This window comes from Filicampus tigris, chromosome 11, assembly GCF_054856515.1.
Source record: "Filicampus tigris isolate MCC_2025a chromosome 11, RoL_Ftig_1.0, whole genome shotgun sequence".
NCBI lineage: Eukaryota > Metazoa > Chordata > Actinopteri > Syngnathiformes > Syngnathidae > Filicampus > Filicampus tigris.
The window spans coordinates 16,734,941-16,747,245 of NC_141227.1; the positions used below are offsets into that span (position 1 = coordinate 16,734,941).

The window sequence follows — 12,305 nt, forward strand, 5'->3', positions numbered from 1 at the left end:
CATTCGCTTATGCACATTTAAAATTAAAAAGATGTTCAGAAAAACGCAGGAAAGAGTTAATGATCTTATTTAATCTGATTTTATTTCGATACATTATCATGTAAAATCTTCCTATACAGCCACTGATGCGTATATTTTAGATATGTACTTTTAGAGGTGCAAAAATAAAAACAACTGCAGCACTAGTTCATGCATTTTGTTATTTATAGCTACATCTTAAAGTAAAAACATTGCTACTGCACGTGTTTTTATTGTTGTTATTTTTTTTTAAAAACGTAATTCAATTTGGATAATTTCTAGGAATAATATAGGAAATAACGTGATTATAAAAAAAACCACGGCAGCACTATAATTAATAATACTTCTACACGTGGAACATTCCCTAAATGTAACTCAATGGTATTTTACAAAGACATAGCGTTGGACATCCTCCAATTGCAATAAATAAACAAAACAAAAAAAACATACAAAAGGTCACTCATTTTACACAGTGCATATAATTGATCCATATAAATAGCTCAAAAGTGCCGTTTTGTGTGTCCGGGTGGATGTTTTTGTGGAAGTGTGACGCGTACGTTGACAGTCATCAGCATACTTTTTTTTGTTTTTTTTTGTTCCATATGTTCTTGTCTTGGCTCGCGCTATATCAAGTGGTCAATCTAAAGTACAAAGCCGGCACATGCACCAGGTCCCTGTGCGCAGTTATGATGAGAATTAGACGCCATAAAACTTGGACATTCAAACACATCAAGAGCCTTTGACTGTTTTATTGCAGGGTTTGCTCTTAACATGGTTACTGCTATTGCAAGGCATTCATCACAGGGGATATTTATATCATGAAATCGGTTTTTAAACCGGCTGAAAAGTGAACGTTGGGAGCATGCTAAATTACTGCTTTTGCAGCAGATGAGCTTGAAATGCGAATTGGGCAGTTAGTGGTCACCTCTCGAGACGGTGCCGCTGCAGGAGGGGTCGCGCAAGTTAATGTCTAAACCGGCTTAGAGGGCCGCTCTCAGCCCGGCTTTGACCCGGCTGCAGGCCCGGGGGCGGAGGGGTGAGCCGGCGGTCAGCCTGTCTAAGATGAAAAAGTGAAACGACCCCCGAGAGAAAGAAAAGCCACCATCTGAATGGCCTTTTTTTTTTTTTTTGACTACACATGTGCACATTGCTAGCTATGCCGCGAGAGACCTGCAATAATGCAATAGGACTTGTGTGAAAATGCAAATTATGTAAATATCCACAAGGAGTGAAATCATTTCGTTCAATGTATACATTTGCAAAAAAAAAAAAAAAAAAAGTGCAATTAAGTGCACATTGTGTGTTACATTACGCAAAGGTCCTTTCAACTGTTGCACAAAGCAGTACAATGCACAAGCCGGTAACAATAGCCAATAGCGACTCCTGAACTCTGCGTGGTCACCCCCTCGCCCCCAATCCATGCGGAGCCCCCCTGTCCTGTCCAGCTCGCATAGGACTAATGGTTAGTCCGGTGAAGCCGCGGTCAACGCTTGTGAGTGACCCTACGACGACCCGTTCGGCAGCTAGGCTACATTCTCCCTGCACAAGAATGCTCGCTTTTGAGCTCCCGTTGTTGTTGTTGGTGTTGTTGTCTCCTATTAAAAAAAAAAAAAAAAAAAAAGTGGAGGGCGGGGGGACTCGCGGGGTGCTACAAACTTCACAGCTATTGAGTCAAAAGGTGTGTGGCGTTGATGACTAAAAAAGTCATTTAAGCAAGAGAGGTTTAAGAATCGTAAAAAAAAAAAAAAATGAAGGCGTAGATTAATAGTCCTGTGCTGAATGCATTTGTGCTGGCTAAAGCGTCATTATTCAAACACATCCATTAGGACTCTTTCATCAATTTGCCTTTGTTTTGTGTGGCATTCCGCTTTAAAAATCGACTTTTCCTTCTCAAATCAAGGATGGAACACAATATGCCTTTATTAGTCATGAAATGTGGAAATTCGGGGTTTATGTCCAAAAAGCAGGAGCCACTAAATAGAAGTGTAATATAAGAGTCAAAGATATCTCTGCATATTCACAAGACACGGAAAGCAGACTGCATTGGCACAATATGACAAGCAGCAAGAATAGTCAGCAGTGATGTCCAGAATGTAGCGAAAAAACAAAGTCTATATAGGTCCAAATGGTATGAATTTCTAGAGGCCAATGCCAATTCCATTGTTTGGAATAAAATTCCGATAACCAATTAATCAGCTGATTAATAAAACATATATAATGAATGACATATGTTTTTTTTTGTAAGGACTTCAAGCAGAAAATGTGACTGTTTTACATCACCTTTTCCTTTTCCATTTGTTTAACAGAAACAAAAATTGGCTGATTTTTTACAGATTTTTTGGGGGGGAGGAGATGTGTCATTATCTCATGTAGTAATGTATTAAAGTTTTTAAAAAATTAGCAAAAATCTGCCAATTTTTGATATCGGTCAATTAAATCGGCCGGCCAATCAATTGGCTGTGCCCTAATAAAGTCTATACATAAAAAAGTAAAGTCCAAACTGTTCATACATAAATAGATATTATACATAGAGTTAAATGCCTTAAGTCCGCTCGGATATAGGCTCTAGCACTCCATGGTGTTGAAAATGGATGCACTGGATGTAAGCAGCAGCAAGAATAGTCAGCAGTGTTGTATGTCGGAAAATTACACCTGTAGCAATAAATCATCTCTATATGTGAGACTGAATGGCAAACTCTCCATGAATAAAGATATACTATGCAGAAGTGACCGATCATATAGTTATGCGGGAAAGTGATTACTATAGGTACATTGCTAACATTTCAACTGAAAACAAACAAAAACGGTGTCATTTGGCTGTCCGGTTTAACAACAACCGCATTTCTGAAATTAAAAATGAAAATATTTTAAACAGGATTGAGACTGAAATTGTTTTCGTGCAAATGCTGAAAACCATCATCACTGAAAGTATTTAAAAGGTATTCAAAAGAAAGTTTCAGACCAGATGTGAAAGGAAAAGCGGTTGGTGACCAGAATTTATAAAGTGACATCACCACCTACTGTCCTGGAATGCATATTACACCCTTTTCGTTGATTTCGCAAGTCCATGTGAGTCATTTTAACAGTGTTGCTGCTTGAATTTCTGGGTTTGCTTAGAGCCCAAAGCAAGATGTAAAAGCCGCAAAATTAGAATACGATTTTTTTTCGTATCACTGCAGTCTAATGAATGAACCATGAATCTCCCCCCAAAAATTAGTTTTTTGCACATGAAGAACACATTGTTCTTGCTCTGTGGATACAAAAAAACCCTCACAAGATTTGGAGTTAAATATCTTTTGTTAGTAGTTTTACATTTGCACAAAGGGGAAGTTATTAAAGCTCAAGAGTGATAATGTAATAAAAAAAAAAAAACATGCACGGGCTCATGGTTATGAACCCTAAATTCAAGCTAGCATGTGTTGATGTGTATATTAGCCATTAGCACACGTTTGCTCTGCGGTTGGACGCTTGTTTGCGTGTCCTCAAAGTCCGACAGACGACTTCCTCTGTTTAAACCAACAAAATGTAACTACAACAGCAAATGGCTCACAAAGACTTGCGTCATTTATTATTTATTGACTTGTGCTTTGACTCCTGTGAACTGTAAGGATACACCAAACCGCTGATATTCGACTACGGGTGAATGCAGGTTGTTTGACTGAGTTTTTAATATGTTTTTGCATACAACAAGAAGTATTACAAACACTAAATGCACAGCCCCAGTGAGAATCGCTTGGATTAAATAGTTCTGAAATATTAGTGTCTCAAAGAATTTTGTAGGAATATGTACAAAAAGTTTTCAGCGCCAGGAGCTTTGAAAATATTTTGTCATAATTAAATGTGTGTGTCCCCGCCCCAACTAATTTTGGAGTAAATTATCATGTAAAATAGACAAAAACATCAGCACTATTGCCAGGTTTTAAGAACAGGTTTTTGAGTTATTCATTCATTAGCAAAATCGCAAATATTTCCCAAGGAAGCCCAAAAAGTCACTTTTACACTGAAATGATTTTTTGTCTACAACATTACTCTTCCTTTGTTGCAAAATATTCAAGAAAAGTTTAAACTAAGCCAAAAATGATCAGTTTTGGACTAATTACCAACTGTTACTTTTACTTTTATTAGAAGAAAAATGCCACAAAAACCTGACCACCACATTCGCCTGGCAACATTAACGCAACTGTTATGATAGTCAATGATAAAACTACAAACACTTTGTGAGTAAACTAAAATGTGTTAATTTTCTCCTAAATAATACGAATTACATTATGCTTTATTAAGACTTATTATCGTGACAAGTTAGCAGAAAACGTAACAAAAACATGAGCAATATACGTTCACGTGGCAAAATAAGTCCAGCACTCAAACGGGGCTTATGGAACATCAAACATTGTTTTTGTCGAGTACAGTAAGTCAAAAAATGTCACTTTTCTACTAATTACACTAATTTTCAGTAAATTATAGAAAAAGTGACAAAAAAAACCCATTTTGTTCATATTTTGATGTTTCAAATGAGTCAAACACGTGACTTTTTGCATGAAATCCTACTAAATCTTGATGAGAACAGGACCTCTTCCCAACACCTTGTCACTATCCTTCAAAAACGCATGCCTGAGGATTCATTGCGGATGTTTCAGTGAGTTATTGGCATGTTAAAGCAACACGCTCACATACTCATGACACATGTAAAACGCGTGTTCCCAAAACAAAGAATGGTGTCGAGGCGGTTTCTTGACACCCGCCACGAAAGAGGACACTGGAGCGTGGAGCTGTCAGCGGGAGAGCGTGCATGCTTCGCCTATAAATACCCTGTAGAACCGAATGTGTGTGGACTCTGCTCGGTCACAGATTGGGTTCTAGGGGAGTCTATGGGCGGCGACTAAACATCCATCACACGCAAGGGAAACCCGAAGAGCTTCACAAGTGCTTCTTTGTGTTTTCAGTTTGTGTTGCTTCACTTTCTGCTCAGCAAGAAGATCCGATGACACAACGGACTGTCGAGTGATTTTTAGGCCCCTCCAGAGCATGCCAAGAAAGTAAATAATCAGATTTACCGAACTACCACTGTATAAGGTTCATTAAGGTTCTTTTATGCTCGATATTTAAATACGCAGCAAATGTTGCCGTACCGGAAACTGTGAATGCCCGCCTATTTGCGTCTGAAGCTATTTGCTATCTACTATTCGCACTATTTGTGCTCTTTTTTTTTTTTATAACACTCGAAGATGCTCCAAAATGGCGCCAAAGCAGGAAAGCCGCGTATTTGATATGGCGTTCGCAAGTTCACTTATCCAATGACTCAATTTTGTAAGTTATTCTCCTTTATTCACTGAAAACAGCACCTATTCACTGTTTTTGTGCACAAACATCCTAAAATATGCTCAAACGTGTTTGCGATTATTACCTTCGAACATAATCGCAAATACGTTTGAACGCGCTCACAAATATGTTCGAACGTACTCGTAAATGCGTTCAAAATTACTTGCTGATACGTTTCAATGTACTTGTAGGGTTGATGCTACAAAGGTAGCATTTATCTGTAGCCATAATAAAACCATAAAATTGTGAATAAAAAACGTTCACTGATTTTATTTTTAATGCTACCACTTCTGATATCTGTGATTGGGTGAAAGTATTGTACGCGGGTGGAACTTGCGCCATGCGGCGGCGGCTATTTGACGCGATGACACCAACATTAACCATTCATTCTCTTCATTTAAAAGACGCTACATTTTAATGAATAACATTCACTTTCAATCATTTCTGGGGGACGGAAATGAAATGATTTTCACAAACGCAACGGCGATTTGTGATTGGATGATCATGTATGCGGAGGTGGGACTTCCGCCTACATATGCAGCGGCTTCCGCCTTCAGCCGTGGAGGGAATATCACTAGTTTTCAGATCACAGCAATGCCTTATGCATGTTGCCAATGATGGTTAGGCAGCGCAAGAAGAATTACAACATAGATCCATCTGCTCGTCCATGCCAAAACCGTTCGTGTATCGAAAATAGTATGTAAATTGAGGTAATTTTTCTAAGAACATTTTGTACGTTACTTGAATCGTATACGTAAAAAGGGGCATTTGTAACTCGAGGTTCCACTGTATATTAAAGTATTTGGGTCTTTGTTTGTGGTATGTTTACAGTTGAAAATTATTTAAATAGTTTAAATTAAAATCGGTAATAAAAAATTCATAGAGGGGAGACAATTACAGTTGGACAACTTGGACTGTCCTTTCAGAGATGATGGATTCCTAATGACAAAATCATGATGTGTCTTGATGTTTTTTTAACCACATCACAGATCACCACCACCACACTATTCAGTCTTCTTTCGAACATTATTGATAACTATACTGTACGGTTGTTTTTGTTTCTTGCTCGCATTTGGCGAAAATGTTTGTTCAGAGTAGCCCCCTCTGGCTGATTAATGACATTCCAACGTGATGGATGCATGGAATTACAGTATAAGGGTCCTTTTTGTACTGTATGTACTGTACACTGCAAGCACAAATGGGCCTTTTTGGGAATACTTAACCCGATCAGCTACAGCAAAAACAGAGTGGTAAAATTTCACATAAAGATGACAAACTTGTCAAAATGATCACATAGTAAAATAAAAAATGATGAATGATTCTCAGTAAGAGTTTTTTCCCCCACATACAAACAACCCCTTAATGTTTTTGGTTTTTTTTGCATCTCAGCCTGTCATGAAGACAACACTTTACACCTAGCTTAAGGGATGAATGATGTCTACCCTTTAAAAATGGTGTCATTGTCTCAAATTAAATGCACCAATTTAGATAAGAAAACTGAGCGACACTTTCACCCTAATAAAACGATCAAGTGTGATTAAAACAAGCTACTAAAGCAAATGTTTGCCCGTTTGAGCTTATCACTGACATTCATCAGTATCTGGAAGCAAGATCAAACAGATTTGCTTTTAGGTTCACTTGCACTGGGTCAGATTAAATAAAGCCTCCACTCGAGCCAAAAGCATGCCAAAACAATGCGCTGGCTTAGAGGAAGCCATATGCACGGATGAATGATTATTTGTGGGATGTTTAGAAAGGACTATCATTTATTTTTCTTCGTGTGAGGGCTCAATTTAGCCCACTTTTGGAGTTTCTTTGCCAGCAACATCATTTTTTAAACGCCTTTGCACGATTTTTTTTTTTTTCAAGATGCATCATTTTTCCTACGTGGCTTTCATTCAGAGAAGGTGATGATGACGGTGAGATGTGAACGGGGCACCTCGGGTTGACCCCGGCACGCAACAAAGCCAACTACTAGTCACTGTCTGGGGGCCTTTTTGTCCCATTCTTGTGTGCGTGCCCTCAGCGGAGCGGTCACGTTTTGTTTTGCGCCCTTTGACTGCGGCCACAAGGCCAAATATGGCCCCCGCGTCCCCTCAATATGGGCTCGATTAATTTTTCAGCTCGGGGGCCCATCTGTGGGGGTCGATCCCGTCCGTCAGCAAAAAAGTCATAAATCTACCGTGCGTGTTCAATATAGGAAAGGGGTGGGGGTGGGATAGATGGATGGATGTGCTTACATAGATAAGATAAATAATGACGCAGCAGTTCCAATCCACAAACATCCAATTTTCTAATTTAGCCCAGCCAGCAAATCTTCATTAGGTCAATTAGGCACAATTTTGGTTGTTTTTTGACTTTATATACAGGGAGAGCCGCAAGACAAGCAAAGCCCCCCATTGGCTGAGCTGCCCGGTCACGTGGTCCTCACGGCCGTCCGTCTATTTGACAGCCGCGGGGTGGCTTGATGCCAGAGGGGGGAAAAGGGGGACACAGGGCGAAGGGGTAGAGGGAGAGAGAGAGAGTGAGAGAGAGAGGAAAAAGAAAAATTAGTATTCTCCTACCAGCCTCGCTATAAATCAATCATGGAGTCCTACGCGGTGAGCTGCAAATACGCCGAGCCGCACTTCCCACCTTGCGACGAAGATTACAGTCATTTCAATGACCAGGGGGGGTATTACAACAGCCCCCCGGACTGTGGCACGTACGGCGGCGGGCGCTACCAGCCTGCAGCCGCAGCCCCGCCGCCCGAGCCCGGCTACGCACCGCAGCCAACCGCCTATGAACATTCCTTGCAGGCGCAGCCGCAGCAGCAGCAGCAGCAGCAGCAGCACCCGCGGGAGGATGCCGAGCGGCTGCCCGAGCAAGGTGCGCCTTTCCCCGGCTACACCGAGCGTGACGACGCCGGGGGCAAGGAGGGCGCCTTCCCGGAGATGTGGATGACGTGTGCCAGTAAGCCCGCTCAGGTGCAGCGGAGAATCGGTGCCGGAGGGGGCCACCAGGCCAAAGACAAGCCGCCCATCGTGGTGTACCCCTGGATGAAGAAGGTGCACATCGCCCACGGTGAGGCCATTCTCATCTCTCGGTCACCCTTTTTTTTTTGACACCCTGGATGTCATTTTGCTTTATTGTTTTATTTCCCTCTCTTGCCCCCCCCAGCAATTCATCTCACACCACAACCACACACGCACACGCACGCATACACACACGCACACTCTTGTTGTGGTGCTTTGTCCATTTGGGAGCACCATTTCTTGTGGTGAGTTATTTATGATCGCAGTGAGAGTCAGGCAGAATTACAGCCGCTATAAACTTTTATGGCTCTGCCGCAGCTTGTGCGTGTGTGCGTGTGTGTGTATGTGCGAGCGTGTGTGCGCATCCTTCCAGTGAACAAAGAGATGCGCGTTAATAGTCCAGAATGGTTTCTTAACCAGTGTGCTGGTCAACCGCAAATAGACACAAGCACGCACACAGACACACACACTTTCAAAATACAATTAGTATCATTTTTTTGTGTACACTATTTAATAAACATGACTGAGATTTTTATATATAGACGAAAAAATTGTTGACAGTGAATGAAATTACTATACGATATGCTTTTATTATAAATTACTCTATAAGGTTGACTTATATAATATTTGTACATCTTGGGAAAAAAAAAACAGTGATATAGCTACTTAACGCTGAAGCATTTGGCATGTGGTGAATTTACAAAATTTTATGTCACCAAGTGGCACAAAGTAAAATCAGCCGGATCTAGATACATTTTTAAGTAGACGTATAGCCTAATTTTTTAAAAAAAAATACCCGGATCCAGATTATTTTATTTCGTGAAACCAATTGACAAACTAAAATTGAGTTAATTCAACAAAAACTTTCTTCAGTTTACATAATGACATACATCATGTGTAAACATAGATATAGCTACACTGAAAAAAATGATGGTTGAATATATATATATATATATATATATATATATATATATATATATATATATATATAGATATGATGTCTTTCATTAGATTAAAAAAATTGTTTCCGTACGTTAAGTATCGTGTCGATTTTGCAATATTCATCACCCATATCACGTTTTTTTTTTCAATATTATGCAGCACTTCCTCCTGTGCATTTATTTCATGTATGCATCTACAAAGTAATTTAATGTAACAAGACTTTTTTTTTTTTTTACTTTTAAATTGTTTGCCCAATGTATTCTTTAATGTAACTTTATTTTCATTTTCAGATCCTCCTAAACACTGCTATTTTTTATGTACAATATTGCACGCTGTCGGGATGTGTCACCATATTTTAAAAAAGCAAACAAATGACGTCACACTGTCTGTTCCTGCCCCCCAGTGAACCCGAACCACCCAGGCCCGGAGCCCAAGCGTCTGCGCACGGCCTACACGCGTCAGCAGGTGCTGGAGCTGGAGAAGGAGTTCCACTTCAGCCGCTACCTGACGCGTCGCCGCCGCGTGGAAGTGGCGCATGCGCTCTGCCTGTCCGAGCGCCAGGTCAAGGTGTGGTTCCAAAACCGGCGCATGCGCTGGAAGAAGGACAACAAGCTGCCCAACACCAAGGGGCGCAGCAAAACCAAGAAAGGCGCAGAGAAGGCAGCCATCCCGGTGTGAGATTCGGGGGGCGGAGGGGGGCGTTAAGACCCCCCAAAAATGACCAAGTGACGATCCAGGCCTACATTCCTCAAGCATCCATGTATTTAGCCTTATATATAGCCTAGTATCTTCATCATTTTTGTTCGAGTTCTGGATCACCTGGAAGAATTCATGGTTTGTTTTGGAGAGAACAGGGTTATTTTTGTAATTATTATTAATATTATTTTCATTATTATTATTATTTCTACAGGGTAAAAAAAAAAACATAAATACAGGGTTGTATAAGAGTGAGGCAGAGTATTACTTGTATGCACATGACCAAAATGTTTTGGAAGGACAAACGCAAAGATGACACAGGCGACAAATGGGCTCGCACTGTTGATTTTATGTGCCAAAAGCAGTAGCGTGCAGCACATATACGCACACACACACACACACACACACACACACACACACACACACACACACACACACACACACACACACACACACACACACACACACACACACACACACACACACACACACACACACACACACACACACACACACACACACACACACACACACACACACACACACACACACACACACACACACACACACACACACACACACACACAGCTGAGCTCCAAAAGGTGTTTGCATATTTGTCTCAGGGTTTCCTTACAGGGTTTTAAAGTCCATCCAACGCCAACATACAAATAATAATAGTTTTTTTTGTTTCACATTTTCGTTTAAATTCCAGTTTAATATGCTAATTTGCCTCCGTCAGTACTTCTTATTTTTTATTATAGCATATTTTATTCTTGGTAGCAGCACGTGTGTCGTTTTGTATGTGAGAAAGTACAGCAAAAAAAAAAAGACATCTGTGTACGAGTTTTATATGTGAAAAAAAACATTTTGATAAAAAAATGGTTAAATAAATAAAAGCTTTACACTATAATTTTGTTGTATCCATCTCTCTTGCACACATGCACACAAGGTTTTAAAATAAATAAGAGATTAAAGTCTCCATTTTGTATGAAAATGTTGCAGATTTAGTATTGCAATAACCCGAAAATTGGATATAGGAAATATGCAGTAAAAATGAATGAAAATTAAGTTTTACATGAACATAAAGCAAAGGAACGAGTCTGCACATAAAGTTGTATTTTCAAGGAATATGGACTAGGGAAGGGAAATAAAAAATAAATGAGGTAAAAGTCCGTACTTGGTGTGAAAACGTTACATGTAATATGTTAAGTAAAGATGCAAGATAGGGAGATCAAGATGTGAGAATATGGAAAAGGCTTTTAGTTTAAAACTGCGTTTGGTTTTTAAATAAAGTAAAAATTGTTGTGAAAACGTTGCAAATAGAGTCATATTTTCAAGAAATGTGGACTATGTATGCGAAAGAAATATACAACATACATTTAATAACCTTAGATCAGTCAAGTTAGAAATTGACGAGTTCAGTGCATTTTACGTTTTATGTTGTGGAAGTCCCAAATATAACATGTCGGGCACAGGACAAATCGTATTTGTCGCTTCTGGTAGTGGTTGGTGGGAAATGAGCTGCTTTAATTGGAGGCTTCCGTTGGAGACAAATGGGCAGGAAAAGTCACAAGAGATTTATCAAAAAAGAGCACCGCGCGCTACAGATTGAGTGAGAACATTTGCGACAGATGGATCCAAAATGTGACTTTTAAGTAAACAACCTGGAAACGTGCACACGGATCCAATTATCTCAATAGAGTTCAACTAGTTTAATCGAAGGATAGGTCGACACCACGTACATAATGTATTATCAACATTTACTCGCTAAACCCGAGTAGAGGTAGAACAAATAGTACCTTTCTTGTTCTTTTTGCCCATCTTGAAACTTTAGCGTGCTTTCCGTCCATCAAGCTGTGTTGGAACAAGGACGCCTCCACGTGGTTTATTCGTGAACTGCATCCTAAAAGTAAAACTGCAGTCAAAACGTCATAGTCGTCCGGCAAAATCGTACATAAGCAAATGTATATTTTTACAAACTCACACTAAGAATTTTTTAAAGACGTAATACTAATATATAAATACAACGTTTGTGTGGACGCTAGCTTTTACGCCACAGTATTTTATTATTTTTACAATTATTACAACAAGTCACTTTTAGTATCTGCCTATTTTTGAAAATGTTTCAGTGTGGCCCGAGTTCCAGAGCAAAAGAACCACTTTGACACGGCATGTCGAAACCAAAAGGTAAGCAGAGCTGCAGTGTTAGCACAGACCAGTCTTAGCTAAGATTGTTACCAAGCATTCGCTTGTGATGATAATGTTTTATTTGATAATAAGACATTTGTGTTTCTCGTGACATTTTATGTCTATAAT

At 39.8% G+C, this 12,305-nt stretch overlaps 1 protein-coding gene and 1 long non-coding RNA gene across 5 annotated transcripts in view; one reads left to right on the top strand and one right to left on the bottom strand.

The window, feature by feature from the left end:
* Window positions 1-12,305, bottom strand: part of LOC147139947 (uncharacterized) — a 31,075-nt gene that overhangs the window by 17,954 nt on the left and 816 nt on the right. For 2 of the 4 annotated variants that reach the window (XR_015088584.1, XR_015088587.1), the window contains exon 2: window positions 11,789-11,892. This is a non-coding gene — a long non-coding RNA (uncharacterized LOC147139947). Of the gene's footprint in view, window positions 1-7,094; window positions 7,801-11,400; window positions 11,527-11,788; window positions 11,893-12,305 lie in introns of those variants that run through there. The other 2 variants (XR_015088586.1, XR_015088585.1) reach the window with 2 other exon arrangements.
* On the top strand, window positions 7,817-10,827 carry LOC147139948 (homeobox protein Hox-D4b-like). Its single transcript, XM_086044623.1, has 2 exons — window positions 7,817-8,400; window positions 9,697-10,827. Exons 1-2 carry the CDS (start codon window positions 7,923-7,925, stop codon window positions 9,969-9,971), a joined length of 753 nt encoding a protein of 250 aa, XP_085900749.1. The 5' UTR covers window positions 7,817-7,922; the 3' UTR covers window positions 9,972-10,827.

Excerpts from the sequence above, each read along its gene's own strand:
- LOC147139948 (XM_086044623.1), top strand. The coding sequence starts at position 7,923 with ATGGAGTCCTACGCGGTGAGCTGCAAATACGCCGAGCCGCACTTCCCA. Across the intron at positions 8,401-9,696 it reads GAAGGTGCACATCGCCCACG|TGAACCCGAACCACCCAGGC; the intron begins GTGAGGCCATTC and ends CCTGCCCCCCAG.